The sequence below is a fragment of the Limulus polyphemus genome, unplaced genomic scaffold, assembly GCF_000517525.1.
Source record: "Limulus polyphemus unplaced genomic scaffold, Limulus_polyphemus-2.1.2 Scaffold7699, whole genome shotgun sequence".
Taxonomy (NCBI): Eukaryota; Metazoa; Arthropoda; class Merostomata; order Xiphosura; family Limulidae; genus Limulus; species Limulus polyphemus.
Genome location: NW_013673309.1, coordinates 17,482 through 33,690, shown reverse-complemented (window position 1 = coordinate 33,690; position 16,209 = coordinate 17,482). Strand labels below are relative to the sequence as shown.

General features: G+C 31.0%; 1 protein-coding gene across 1 annotated transcript in view; it reads right to left on the bottom strand.

Moving 5' to 3' along the window:
• Nucleotides 1-2,980: 2,980 nt before the first annotated feature.
• Nucleotides 2,981-16,209, bottom strand: part of LOC106474800 (transcription initiation factor TFIID subunit 9-like) — a 21,193-nt gene continuing 7,964 nt past the window's right edge. The window contains exons 2-6 of the mRNA XM_013935489.2: nt 13,060-13,196; nt 11,739-11,870; nt 11,241-11,310; nt 10,050-10,232; nt 2,981-6,122 (exon numbers count right to left, since the gene is read on the bottom strand). Of these exons, the coding sequence (XP_013790943.1) occupies nt 5,947-6,122; nt 10,050-10,232; nt 11,241-11,310; nt 11,739-11,870; nt 13,060-13,196 (698 nt within the window). The 3' untranslated portion in view covers nt 2,981-5,946. The remainder of the gene's footprint in view (nt 6,123-10,049; nt 10,233-11,240; nt 11,311-11,738; nt 11,871-13,059; nt 13,197-16,209) is intronic.

Sequence of the window (16,209 nt, the reverse complement as noted above, 5' to 3'; positions counted from 1 at the left end):
TTGTTTAGCGCGATTGTTGAAGTTGAATGTATCGGTAAAGTTATATTCGGAAAGAATAAACCAGTTTTTATTAAGTAAGGACTTGTGTCATTAAAGTTTCGTCGCAACGAAGTTACGAAAAGTTAATTAACAAACGGAGACGTAACAGTATTATGTATTTGATATCACAATTATAAACTATTCATCTTGCCGAACATTGTTGATTTAGTGGCAGTTCCCGATAGAAGAGAGTAAATGCTATATACAGGGATATTCTAACAACAGGGATATATATTTTTTTTCGTTTTAGAAGTTGTGCCGAGCTTCGTTCATCGAGATATATCACAATAACCCTAAATCACCGGTAGGAATGACCTCCCTGTCGACCATCCTAGGCTCAGTACCAAAAGATGCTCATCTGTCTACTGTAGCAAGTGTTAAAACAGATAAACGTATTTTCTTGTACTTGAGAATCGTTTTCTTTTTTCAAGGATTTTGTCGTCCATATATTGTGTAATCATTTAAAAAAAACATAAAAGTTAACGTGTTTCTTGGTCATGATGCAATTTAAAGTTTATTGAGCTTACCTATAATTTTATTTGTCGGCTAGAAGATAATACTGAAATAAGAGATGCTGGATATCGCAGTTTTCCACCATCTTTTGGAATACAAAAATTTTAATAATTTTTCACTTAAGTCTGTTTCTATCAGTACCATACCATGTGTAGTGCTCACACAGATCGCATTCCTTCTTTGAAGGCAAGAATAAATTTTTTTTTAGAAGGAGCGCAGAATTTATGTCTCGCACAGGGCACCATCTACGATCGATACGACCAAAAACACACTGTCCAGAAAACCATTAAAATTGTTTTGATCTAGTAGCTTTTGTGTCTTTCTTGTTCTCGATAACAAATAATATCTAATCTATACTGGGAATGTCACAGCAACTTCGCACAATAATGAAGAAAGGGATCAACGACTCCAATGTCTTTTCTCTGGTCAAGTGGATGATGTGCATTGCAGCCAATGAATGCTGCGATAGAACTACCACTACCAGTTAAATGATGACGTTATCACACAGAAAAGAACCGAGTTTTCCTGTAAGTCTTGTTATTGTTTCAGTTCTTGGTTTTCAACATAGATTCGTCTTTAGAGAAGAAAATTAACAACCTATTCACCGATCCAGTAGAAGTGATTTTCGAAATGTCTACGCAAGTATACGCATTTTCTTTTGTCATTTTGTAATAAGTAAATATTGCTTCACTTCAAGTGTTCAGCATCGCTATTTTTCATATATAGCTTAAAGGACCCCTCTGATACTTGCACAGCAATCAGTTTGTCTAAGCATACCACAATCGCTTACTTCATTATTTTTCTTGTAGACCGTAAGTTGTATCTTTCTTTATCATAGCTATATCTAGGGTACGTATTTTATGTGTTGGGTTCAATCTTAGTACTTTTCTTTCTTCTGGTTCTTGTAATTGTCATTAACTTAAGCTTATTACTGTGCATTTAGTTGTGTCTATAGTGTTAAGCTTTTTGTTTTTAGAAACAATGAATGAATTTAGTTAACTGAATTTCTTTAGTACGTGTGTGTAATGGTAGCTGTGCATATGTTGATAATCTATGTTGTCCATTGTATTATCTATTTTATGATTCTGATCGTTCATGCTATTCTGTGTTTCATGTTTATTTATACGTTGATCCTTGATCTTATCTTGAAGCATGGCATTATTAAGTTTCTGAATTAGTCTTTGACATTGTGGGCTGTTGGTGTGTAATTTAACCTTCAGGAATTATGCTGTTTACATTTATGGAAGAAGGTGAGACGGTTATATATTTTAGCTAGTTAACAATTCGTTCTTCATAAATCTCTAATATACTTGCCAAGGCCATAGCAGATAGTTAAGTATTTATGATAAGTGATCAGATATCCATTCTTAATCCTTGTCATGGTTAGTAGTATAAACGATAACTGCCTCTAGTTCAATATACTAACAGTTTTAACTATATAGGCTGATAATTGATAAGGGGTGTAAGTATTAAACACACACGAACACTAAATGTACCTGTTTTGATGTAATACTGCAATCACTCACAGTCCTTTTTTTTCTTAGTCAGGCTTTATTACATTACATGTTATACTAATTGCTGTAGTTAAGTGTTGTTGGATTAATCAAACCAACAAACAAGAAGTGGAAATTAAAATTATATTTGACAGTTGATAAACGACTTAGTTGCACCTGAAAGAGATTTTCACACACTACAATTTCTACACAATCACAAAATTCCATGACTTTGGGATTCTTTTTGCTGAAAACCTGAATAAGTAATATGAACAAGAAACTAACTTTCAAGTTAGTAAAGAATCTAGCCTTCTTTACTCTACCAACAATCTATTTTGCTGTTAAGTTTCAAAATATGTTTTTCATTAAAAACATCTTTACTTGTTACTTTATTAAACTTTATTAGAATATTTTAGATGTTTTAATAAGAAAAAACTTGTCAGTTCTTTAGTTAATGAGAAAACTTAAGCGTACACGTATTTGAAAATTAACTTATAGGTCAACATATTTTATCAATCAGTTGAAAATAAGTACAAACTCAAGTTTTTTTGTGTGATACTCCTAGAAAGTAACCCAATTTTTTGTACATTATAGTAACAGTGCTATTTATTCTTTTTGGTCATTATTTGTTTCTTAATAAGTAAAAACATAATATTACTCATTATTAGTTTTCCATAAAAGTTTTGTGATTAATGTAGTCTCATTTCATCATTTCCTTACTCATTTTTGATTTATACAACATACATTAAACTACCTAGAAAAACTTGAAAAATAATTTAAATAAACAGCAAAAATCAATAATTCAACTTATGTTGCAGTTCAAAAATCCATAAGCAGGGTTGTACCGAACTTAATCTGAGACTTCCATTCCTCAATAAAGATCACAAGACCTTAAAACCTTAATACTAAATTAGAGAAATAATGAACCCTATTCATGATTGATATTTAACTATTTTATTCTGCCAGATAAACCATAATAAATATCAGTTAAAAGAAGAAAAGCTAAAAATTATAGCAGGCCTGTAAAACATTATATTAGATTTTAATAAAACTGTCACAGACATGATCAGTTTGAGAGCATTTTTCTTCTGATTGTACAACACAACAATACAAAGTGAATGAAACTGTTTAGCATTTAAACACAGCTCACATTAAGAAATGAGGACACTTTTTAAATTAGTAGCATTGACTTGAACAGTAAAAAATGATAAATGGAATACTTTATAAACACAAGAAGATTAACTTTTACGCCCTTATTTTGACACATAAATAATCACCTCATTACTTAATGGTTCTCATAATGAGAACCATTGTAATTTCCAAAATGTTTCTTTGTTCATTAACAAGGCAAAATTAAAGAAAATGCAATGCCAAAACTCAGCATGGTATATAACACTACCCTTAAAAGAAAATGAAAAAAATGTTTGTTACATATACTTAGCTATAACTATGAAGAAGCTCCAAAACCGTAACCAAATACTTCAAACCCTAACCCGTGCAGGGTGTATATAGAATTTGATAAAATAAATTATTTTACTTTTCCATGACTTTTTCAAAGTTTTCCTTACCATTCACATTATATAAACATAATATGTTCTGAAATCACTGCATTAACTACTTTACATGAATTATTGAGCTTATGTACTAGATATAGTAGCTAGCCAATACATTTCGGTTAGTGATTACTGGCGGTAACAAAAATAACCTTGACTTTAGGCATTTTTTCCCTGATTGTATACACCCTGCTGTGGCAATTTGTCAAGTGATTACTAAAGTACATTAACAGATGGTTGAATATATTATATATTAAAATGATTTCAATATGCAAGTCAAGTGACAAGCACAGCCAATATAAAATCATGGAATGCCATGTATCAGAACTAAATTTTTACATTGTTTAACGCATTATAGTTAGTATGATTCTACCAAAAACTGATTGCTTTTAGGATGGGTATGTAACAGTCCTCTCCAATGTAAAATATTCATATACTCAGCTCATAAAGAATTTCCAAGACAGGGATATTCCTTGTACTTAATGGAATTGGAAAACATTTAGAAAGAGATCTGCAACAAGTCATACCATAGTCATGGGCCAGTAGCAAAAGCAGTCCAGTGCTCCAAGTAACAGTACACAACATAATCAAGAAGAATCTTCACATGGAAAAAGAGACACAAGTCACACGTACACAAGTTACATCTATGACATAACCAGGAAAAGAACAGCTGTAGAAAACTGTATTCATTATACCTAACTAGGGAAAAATAGCAGTACATGGTGATACTCAATAAAGCATAGGTTTACATTAATAATTATAACAAGTGCCATTTTCTACTGGTCAGTGGTTGAAAACAATTTCCAATAATGGCACACAGCATATTGCAAAACCTTTTTGAAGGGATTTATAATCATCACTGGATACTGCACCAGGGGTAAGTTAAGGATTGGGATAGTGAATACACAGGTGAAGGTAAACTCTACTTACTATTAGACCATTTTTACATAAACAAGGCCAACAGGGTATGAGTTCACCAAGATAAGGCTTCCAGTCATACCTCATGTTCAAAATATCTCGTGGAACTGGAGAACGAAAAGAGTATCCATGTTATTGCATACATACACTTCAGATGCAGCAACTATGTATTTCTGTGAAATGGCCACCGGGAAACTATTGTCCTCGTACACTGGATGTGTAATGGAAACATTCATGGATATGACTATCTTATGATAGGGCCTTTAGGAATAAAAATTGTGCTGCAGGGCTAATGTAAAGATGCATGATTGTCAGGTAAAACATGGACTGTAACAAAGCAGTGAAGCCCTAAAATCATTTGTAATATAACATACTCAACTCTCTTTATAATGTATGGAGATGTAATACAAGATAATCACTGACTTAAAAAAAACATGTTTTATAATTGTTAAATTTTCACAAGAACTGAAGAAAAAAAATGATGTACATAAAGTAGGTGAGCAAAACTTGCATAATATAAAAATAACCAAAAATTTCTAATATATGGAATAAAATATAGCTCAAAACTCATGATCATTCAAAAAGAAATCTTAGTTTAATTTCTAATATCAAACACTATATTATTGCAAACGTGTTCATTGATTGATTATCTAGCAATTTTTGAACTAATCCAATACATTCAACATACACATATAGAAGCTGAAATAAAATATATATACAAAAAAATTTAAACTCAGAAGTTTGATAGGCTTTTCTACCATATTTTTACTTCTGATAAAAATAATTCAAATGTAGCATCTTTACATATTTTAATCATTATCTACCTTTTAAAATATACAAAAAATTTTAACATTTCAAATTCTTCACATCTATTTATAAGTTGATCAACTTTTAAAAAATAAGTTAAAAGAATTTAATATCAGAAAATGCATTTTTAGGTGATTTCTTTGTCTATTCATTTGTGATTAAAAGAGTAATAAAAACAAATTATTCAACATCACAAGCTGACATGAACAAATATTTTATGGATTAAATGATCTATTAATAGATTGTAATAAAAATAACATTTTATTTCCAACACACAACTCCTGTGAGTGGGAAGCAGTCAAACCAAATTGACTCTTGGATATTTAAAACTGTGAATTCTTAAATGAAAATGTACACTAATACTTACAATCTTTAAAAATACCTCAGTAAAACAAAAAACTACTTCAAGAAACAGGAAAGTGTACAGACTCAAGCTCATGAATCATTGCTTGGAGGAGTGAAAAACAATAATAAGAGAACAGTTTTGCTTAACAGCAACAACAAAGAAGTAAAAAACAATAACCTACCCAAACAAATGAACATTCAAAGGCTTGAGCTCAATAAGTTCCACAAACGTTAAAAGAAATGTTAAAATTTTATCTCAATAGGCTTAACAGTTGTAATCATTCAACATCATAATCATCAGGATCATCTTCCCTCTTTCTTTTTTTCTCATTTTCTGGCAGATCTGCAAGCGACTGGGATACTGAACTATTCTGAGAAGTTACTGCAGAGCTTGAGGTTGTAGTTGGTTTGCTTGTTTTTACTGATACAAGTGGACTGCTACTAATGATAGGCCCTGAAAAAATGTTGTTTTCAGATATTTTAAATAAAACTATTTTCAAGTATCACAGGTATGTTCTTATCTTGAAAGAATAAATATTTACAAACACAAAAAATGGAAGCATTTTATGCTTGAAACTATAAAACGTATGATTGGGGAAGTTTCTAATAATAGTAAAGCAAAATGAGATCTGATTAAAATATTCTACTTATAGTTGTGAATATACCATCACAGTACATATTTTTTACTTTCATGGCTGGTTACATTTCAGAAGTACAAGTTAGGAAAGTATTTTCAGTTCTAAGTCATAATGTTCATAAAATAAACTTCCATGCAAAACATAATGTGAAACATGTTGACTTCAGTGAACAAGAATGCTATTTCTTTATATTAACATACTACAAGCAAAGAGGATTATATTAACTGTTTTAATTTGACAGCCATATTACAAAGAAATATTACAAAAATCAAAATATATTTAACTCCTTAGTTTTAAACTTGTTAAACTCTTTCTTAACCCAAAGGGTGTCACTAAGTTGCATGAAACTTATAATAAGCTCACTAAATGTACTAGTACCTTAATCTAGTTTGGATTTTTTTTTAAATGCAAACAATCAAAATACTTTCTTTTACTTTAGAATTAAAAAAATTTCTACTGTTGATCAGAAAGTTCAACTTTATATATCCAGTCAATTTCAACTTTATTGATATTTATAGACATATTTATTTCGATAAATTATTTTGCCAATTGCACTATTCACCTCTTCCAACTATAAAACTATAAAAAGCATCATTTATAAAGTTTATACCTGACTTAGAACCTGATCTTTCAAAATGGCATTAAGTTCAGCTAGATAACATTTTTGGCAATATTCTTGGTCAAGATCAGTTCATATTCAATATATATAGCTTATTCTCAGAAAAAAATAACCTATTTTGTTTACATATGTTGTTCAAATATGAAAAATTACAAATAATCCGAGTCTTTGAAATATTTTGCCATCACTTGCTATAACCTAACTAAACTTACCTGATGGCTTGCCATATGAAAAATTCCGTAGTTTTCAAACAAATATAATTTAATATGAAAACATTTTCAACAATGAAAATAACACCTAAAGAGAATAATAAAAATTCACAGATCTGTGGTTTGTTCCTAAGTCTTCTAAACTTCCCATTTGATTCTTGCAAGAGCTAGGTCTTGCCACTTTATTACCAAACTATAAATCACTTCTCCTGCCCATTTATTCCTCTACAGTTGTTTGTTTGGTTGACTGAGACTTTATGATGAAAACCACCAATGTTATTTACACCAAACATTTAAATTAAAAAATTATAAAACCCCATTGAAAACAATATATGTAAAAACTTGAGAAGCAAAATAAAAAAAAAGTCAATGTCATGATTGGTACAAACAAGTTTAAAGATTAAAGAGAATGAAAAAGGCCAATGGCTCACAAAAAACTATAAACACAACCAACCTGGAATATCACCATCACCAATGACACTGTCCAATGTTAAAGGGAAACCATGAGATAAATATGTCTAAAACAGTGATGCTGCTGGCAGTAATAGCAACAGAATGAAAGTAAAATGTGGGTGTCACTTGAGTATCACAAAGGCCATACACTGGCAGACAAAAAACTAAGTGAGTCAGTATAGATAGTACAATAAGTGTACAGCTTAGCTTGTACATGATCCAAGCCAAGAAAAATTGCATACAATTTGGCAATGAACATAGAATCTGTAAAGTGAATCCTGTGAGCAACCACAGCAAAACCACAGTGTCACCATATTTTGATCCATCCGTAAAAATGGAAACAGAAGAATGGTTCAAAATATGTTCAGCAAAGAAAAGGTGGTAATTCCATTCAAGAGCAACTGCCCTCTTCAGATGACTCAAAGAAAGGTCACAAGCAGGGATGGTAACAAACCATGGCAGGATGGGCTGATCATCAGATTACACAACATCATCCATTGTCAGACCAACTTTAGTCAACCATACCTGGATACAAAGACAGAACATGGGAATAGCAGACCACCTATTTGCAAAAAGCACAGCCCACCAAGGCATGAAGGCACAATGCTAGGTGGGATGCTGTAGCAAGGATCAGAGCTCCACAGCATATTGTAAGGAAAGTTGCTAATGTCTGAGGTGAACTGTAGGTTAATAAGACTAACTGTATAAACTCTGGATTGGAGATGTGCAGAAAGCTCCCATGCAGAGCCAAAGCCAGTAGTGATGTACAGGGCCCAACATTTTCAAGGCAATGTCCTTAACTGAACTATACACTACAGATCCATAGTCCAATTTTGACTGGATGAAGGCACAATAAATCTTTAACATGAAACATTTATTCACTCCCCATGAAGGGGAAGAGAGAATGCAGATGTTCAGTGCTCTTGTACACTTGACACTAAACTGCTTAACGTGTGAAATAAATGTCAGCTTACAGTTGGAGAGAAGTCCTAAGAACTTTGTCTCAGCCCCCATGGGAATAACATCACTAACCAGCTGGAGCCATGGATCAAAGTGAAATTCCCACTGGTAGCAAAAATGCACACAAACAATTTTAGATGACAAGAGGTGAAACTCTTTGCATTGGTCCACCCTAACAAGTGAGTGAGTGCAGACTGAAGCCGCCATTCAATAAACCTTATCACTGACTTAGAAGCTGTTCAGTGATAGCATTGATCTTAATACTGAAAAGTATGGCACTCAAGAAACTCTGTCCTAAGGGACTACAAGCTGACAAGCCCTTCTATTCCCTTCTGAATATAATAGACATCTACCATAAAGTTTTGTTAGACAATGAATGGAGTATCAAAAAGCAAGGTATAGAAATGGTTGGGGATGGTGACTGTGGAACAGTCTTCTATCTATGATCATTTTCCAATTATATTTTGTTTATTTTTCATTTTTAAATTATTCATAAAAAAAAGGAGTCCTACAATTGGATGTGCCACACTGTCAAACAAGAACTGCATAGCTATATCAGCGTTTCATGGGCACTATGCCCAAACACCGGTGCCAGACATAATGTCCACAACACCTGTCGAGGACATTCAATACTAGCACTCAGTCAACTCTAGTTAAATAGGACCAATCAATTCACAATGGTAAGTCCACCAAGATGACCATCTATTTACAGGAATTTAAGACCACTCAACCACCAAGATCTTCTTCTCCCCTTCAGGGGTTACCATGCACAGCAAACATATGGGTGGAAGTTTGGATCCCAGAAGAGATAAACAGTATAGACGACACAAACTTTCCTGGAAGGTACTCTCACCACATTCAGGAATCTACATCTATGTCTCGTAGTTGTCCAGATCATATACTACAAGATCATAAAAGGATGGGAACAAGAGGCTTTACAAATAAAATCAGTGAAAGAGAATGAAAATCATGTAAGTTACAAAGCATGCATAATTATATTATCAAGGGATGACAGTTTCTTAAAAAATATCAGCCTATCTTCAATTGGGCAGAAAAAGCTTAAAAAAAGAGTATGTTATTTATAGAGAAGACTAAGTGAAGCTGCACAGAAATGTAAATTTGAGTATTTTTCATTTTTCTTTGCAAATTGCACTAAACAAATGTTAAAAATGATAAAATATCAATTATACAACAGTATTGATATAAAAGTGTCAAAACAGTTAGAACTATTATATTTACTTAAAGCCTGAGATTTGATATACAGGTGTGCACTTGACACCTGAAAGATGATCACTGGTCATGATAAGGTTGGAAATTATTTATCATTTAGTGGTACATGAAAAATACAGTAAAAAAAGCATATTGTAATTTGGCAATTTTGATAGAATTTTTTATAATTTCTCTTTTAAACCTACTTATAGGTACATGTTGCTTTGCATACACATGATGATATCTTTAATGGTTTTATTATATTTTATAACACACTGTATATTACTAATTACCTTGAGATAATTTGAAAATTGGAGTTGGTGTCATTTTACCCTTAGTTGGTGTAGGAGTGGTGACTGTTCTTGTAACTAATGTGACTGTTGGAGAACCCACAGTCTTGGTGACTACAGATAGTACAGTTCCAGATTTACTAGCTAAAGGAATAGCTGGCATCACTCGTGAGATTGAAGGTCCAGCTGAAATAATGAAACATATGTTAAAGTATGTATGTGTAAATATCATTCACAATTGATTTCAGTACAAGAATGACCTTAAAAGTTTAACACTTATTGTCCAATACTGCTACATTATCACAGTAACTACTAAAATATGCTTAATTTTAATCTTTTTGTAAATATGAATAAACAATTTATACTTTGAAGAAAAATAACTTAGTAATTTATTGCAACAATGAAAACTATATACTTATATGTACCATGCTTGCTAAATCAAAAACAGGTAACTTATTTTAACACAATTATGTTTGTGAGAATAGGACCCACAGTTATACCTAACATGCCTGATTTTCTGACAATACAAAACACTACGAGAACAATTATAAACTCTTATCTGACTATGATTTCTCTGATAATCTTTCCACTCTATCTACAGACTAGTTATATAGCCTAATATTAACATTTCTTATTACTTTCTGGACATTATCCATTGGGACAGTCTTGATAATGTTAGTCTGTGATTGTAACATCTGTTAACCACAAACATTTGACCTTTTTTTTTGGAGGAAATAAAACTTGCAAGAACGATGTTTTAACAAATTAGCTATTGTGTCTTGAAAGCTCAAGGTATCAATGTTTATTTCACTGGTTACTAAGGGCTGAATCTGATATAACTCTTTGAGTGATGTCAACTGACTTCTAAGAGTCATAATACTTATATTGTAGACCTGTGGTTTGAAATGAGAAATAAATAAGTCTTAAGCATACAAATCTTAAAAGTGTCACATTCATCTGAAGAAATGAAAAGAGAGATTATAATTCAAACAATTAAATCAATGAATACTTATCCCAATTTCTGAAATTGCCAAAAAACTAAATTACATAAAACTACAACTTAATATCAATTGAAAACCCATTTATTTATTGCATAATCTCAAGGTGAAAATAATTTATATCAATCAGATAATCAATCTATTTAACTATTCTTACTATACATAACACTAGAAGAGAATTATGGTAAACGCTTACTGTTTGAACTTCCAGGCTGTAAGGAACTGAAAGACACTTTAGATGAAGGAACATTTATCTGCATACGAGGCTAAAAAAGACAGAGAAACAGTACTATAAATGATATCAATACATAATGAAATTCAATATAAAAGGAACTGCATACAATTATACGGTCATCATAGCTAGATATATGTATTTTAAATGAGGTATAAAACATTCTTCGTGCGAGTGTAAACAGTTTCTAACACTAAATTTACCCAAAAATGTATTATAAAGTCGTTATGATAATGTACAATCTTTCTTGTCTTTTTTTCATTTTATATTTTTTTTTACAAACATAGAACATGAATTTCAATGTGTGTGTGAATTTTTTCATATACAATGACAACAAATGTGTTTTAAGTTGCATACATTTTAACACTAGCTTTAATTAAAAATAACTTTATAAAAACTGATTCTTAGTAACACTTTTTCACTTTTTGATAAACCACACCTGAAGTGCAGATCAATAATTACCTTTTTCTGTGGCTTCAGTCGATAATTACATGCACTTAAACAATATCGATCTGGTGGAAGACGTGCTCCAGCACTTGATTTGATTAAAGGCAGAGGTGTACTATTTTTCTGTCTTGCTACTTCTAACAAAAGCTAGAAAATAAATGTTTGTGCTTTAAAACTTTAAGCATTAAATTTCATGTTCTTAACTAGCTAACCAAATTATCTACATTTTTATAGCTGAAACTATGTAATTATTTGTGTTACATCCTGAAGAAAAGAAAGAATCAATGCCATTACAGTTTCATTAAAGGCAGGATTTTTTGAAAAATATACTATGGCATTAAATTTCTGAGCAAGAATCAACAAATCATCTACACTTATGTAATACAAGTATTTCCTCAAACCAAAACACAGATAATTAGAGCTGGGTAATGTAATCAATTAATCGATATAACCAATTGCCTATAAGCAGCATCTACATTGATTATCAAAATTAACATTTCTAATTATTAATGCTTTTGATTATTCCAACAATCACAATGCCAGGACAATAATCTACTAATCAAAATTACTAGTTCCAATTATTACTGTTATTCCAACAATCAATTAATCAACATTCTGATTATATCAATTGTCACAAAAATAATGAAAATTTATTTTTTTGCCTATGTATGCCTAAATTTTGAGAAACACTACTATCAAATGTAATCAATTAGCAAATACCACTAATCACCCAGCTCTATAGATAATTTAGGAGCTATATTGTACAACTTTATAAATGTTAATAATGAAAGAGTCAATAATATTAACATGTGTACAAAATAAGTCATATGTTAAAGCTATTTTACTCAACAAGTATGTATTTTTGTAAAATTTTTTATATCTTATTTAGATCTCTGGTAGATGGATCTTTTCATGACATAATGATGATGTAAGATCTAGAAATTTCACAAAAGTTAAGGCCTCGGCAGAATCTGGAGGTTCCTGTATTACATAGAAAACTAGATTGTATATGAATACCAGACTGTGAATTATTCAGTTTTGTTAGTCAGTTAGAGTTCTTGAATATCTTTGTCTGCAATTCAGCTAGTCAGCAAGTTATTCAAAATGTTTTTTTTACCAATTGAATAGCCAGGAAATTCTGTAAGTAAGTTTATTTGTGAGTTAAGTGTATATTAGTTTCAAGAGTTTATGTTGAAACATTGTTTGTGATATAAGGCCTACCAGTGAACCTAACTTGTAGTAAATATTATTGAAGAAATAAATTTGTTATTGTTATGTGGACTAGAACATATTACAGCATTATGTTTGGATAAAATTTTGAAAAAAAATCACTTACATCTCGTGGAGGGGGACAAGTAAAAGACTTGTCCATTTGTAATTGTATTGCAAGACGAACATCATCAACATCGATGTTTTTCTTTTTGGCATGTGAAGAAAACAAACGAGCATCATCAAGCATTGTTGTAACATATTCTAAAATGAAGAAAATAACCACAAATCAATCAAATGATAAACATAACTACAAATAACAGGCAATGACTTGGTCCTTCATGGCTATCTCTACATATCCATCTCTGAGAAAAGGGAAAGTAAAAACTTTAACTCACCCTATATTTTTCATTAAGTTATTCTAAGATGCCAGCCTCCACTAGTGCCAACAATAATTCATTACATAAGCTAATCACCCTGTTAGACAAACAAAATTATCTTAACTAGAGCGTATGTCCCCCTCATCTTCACAATAGAACACAAAAAATTAGGGGTCTTCATCCTATCGATCCCCTAGATAATCAAGAGAAGTTATGTTAAATGATCTTAACTATTCCTACAAGATTTAAGTAAAGAGATCAAAACTGTGCAAAGCATTCCAGGTGAGACCTAACTTATGGCTTTCATAGATAAAACCACCCATTTTGCCATTTAATCAATATGCCTATAAATACACATTATAATATTATAAGCTTTATTACTAACAACAGAGTACTACCTCGATGGCTTAGGTGATTTGTCTATCAATATGCCTAGATCTTTTTCTTCAGTTACACTACTGAGTCGCTTCTAATTTCTATAGCTAAAGATCATTTTAAACTATTTGTCCAATTTACCAATTGATCCAAGTCATTCTGTTGTACATCAAAACCCTCAAAACAGCTAGAAATACCCAAGTCTTATGTCATCAGCAAACTTCACAAACTTAATAATTATGCTCTTATTACTATCATTATGTAAATAATAAGAAGCAAAGGTCCAAGCACTAACCCTTGAGGCATTCACTTAATAACAAAGGTCTAGTTTTACTGGACTCCATTAATATTAGTGCTTTCTCTTACCTTGCCACCCTACAATCCAATTAACTAGTCTTTCTCCAACTTTCTATGGGTGCAATTTTTTTTAGCTAATCTTCCTTTTGTGTGGCATCTTGCCATCAACAACCTTTATTTACAAACGTTCTGAAAAAAGCTCCACCAAAGAACCATAGTTTAAACACAATTGCATTAAGATATTTCTGCCATAAAACACATTTACAGTTAAACTTCCAATAATCAAATGGTAAGCATACCAAATAAAAACTGCCAAAATATTTCATAACACATGACCAAACCAATCTGATGAATTTATGTTTGCAATATATAAACCTTTTTCATCACATAAAGTTTTGTCAACCACATTAAAAACACAAACATAATACTATGATTTTGTGACGCTTGCTTTTTAAAACTATAACAATTACTTTATGTTAAAAACTACTGCTCATCATTAGATTCGTCACTTCTTTTTCATTATTGTTTTTATTTCACCATTTCTATGTATGTATTTAAAGTACATGTATGACAAGCTGAATTCCAACATACAGATATATAAATATATATATATTCCAATATATATATAGTCCTTCATATTCATATAACCATTTAACAACATTTTAAAATCAAAACTAGCACTACAAACCATTTCATCAGACACAGTTTTACAGCTCTAACAAACAAGTATATTTGTTAAAAAACATGCCTAGATATGGGCATCCAGACATACGTATTACTGTTGATACGTTCATATTTTCAATCTTATTAAAATGTATAGCATGCCTTCTAATTGTTTATAATAGTTAGAATGAAATAGTAGATGTAATTAAATGTTTATTACACATCAGATTAATTAACATGTTCAATACTTGTGAACTAATGGAAAAGTTAAAGTTGGTAGAAAATTCAGTTAATGATTATCTGATTAAGAATGTGCTTAATTGGGTATCTTAGGGGTCTATTTAGGTACTTTTGATTATATTAATATATTGGGGGAAGATTATTCTATGGAATGAACTTGTTTTATGTCTGAGTAATGCATTGGCACATAGGAAAAGAAGAATTTAATTGGTTTAGTTAACAAAAGCCATAAATTATTCTACCGATTGTTTAATCATTCTGAAAAGAAAAAAACAGTGTTCTTGATTCTACTTATACAGAATTTAAAGTTTAAAAATCAAACACTGCTGCAATCTTATTCAATACACTGGAGGCATCTCATCCAGAGTAATGTGTGTTTTTCAATTTATTACTACAAAAAATGTACAAAGATAGGAAAGATTTCAGATATAGTTCACTATGATATGAACTTGTTTTCTCTAGAGCACAGAAAAATTAGAAGAAATCTGAATTGGTTATTTGGTTCTTATTGGTAGGGGGGTGAATACTATTGCAAGGCACTGTATTAGTGTTTGGGCAATTTTCCTATTTGGTGAAAAGGAAAGATTCAAGATGAAAATTTGATTAATACTCATTTAGGAGGAGTAGTTTTCAGCTTTGAAGAAAACTTCTGGAATAATTTGCTTGATGTTTTATTACATTCCATTAGTTTGGTTTACTTAAAAATATTGTTGAATAAGTATATGGATGTGAAAAGCTACATTTAACTTTAATTAGATCCTTTGTTTGTTGGTTTTGTGGATAAATGGTGACCTTAATGGGCTAATTGATTTTCTGTCACCTGGATTTTGCTTATGGTCTTATATCAGTAACATGAAGTGATATATATTAAACATATACAAAGCAATTTCTAATATCCATATATTACATAATATTGATGTGTGTTCTTAAAAATAACTAAATGCAAACCATAAATTGTATCACATCTTTACTTTAAACTAGTCAACTCTTTATATATATCCAGTATTTTTAGTTGTAATTTACTCACCACAAGGAATCTATATTTACATAAGATCTGATATTACTATTACATCTTTCTGAATTATTGAGCAGACAAGCACTAAAAAAATAATTAAATAAAGCAATACCTATCATTCAGTTTACCACTTTTCACTAAGTTGTAATGGTTCTAGAGAATTCCATCCCTCATCAATAACCCTGGAGAAGGGCAAATCTAAATAACAAGACTAGGCTTCTTATACTTGTGGAGTTATATATATATATTGTTACGTCTCCGTTCGTTAGTTTATTTTCCGTAACTTCGTTCCGATGAAACTTTAGCG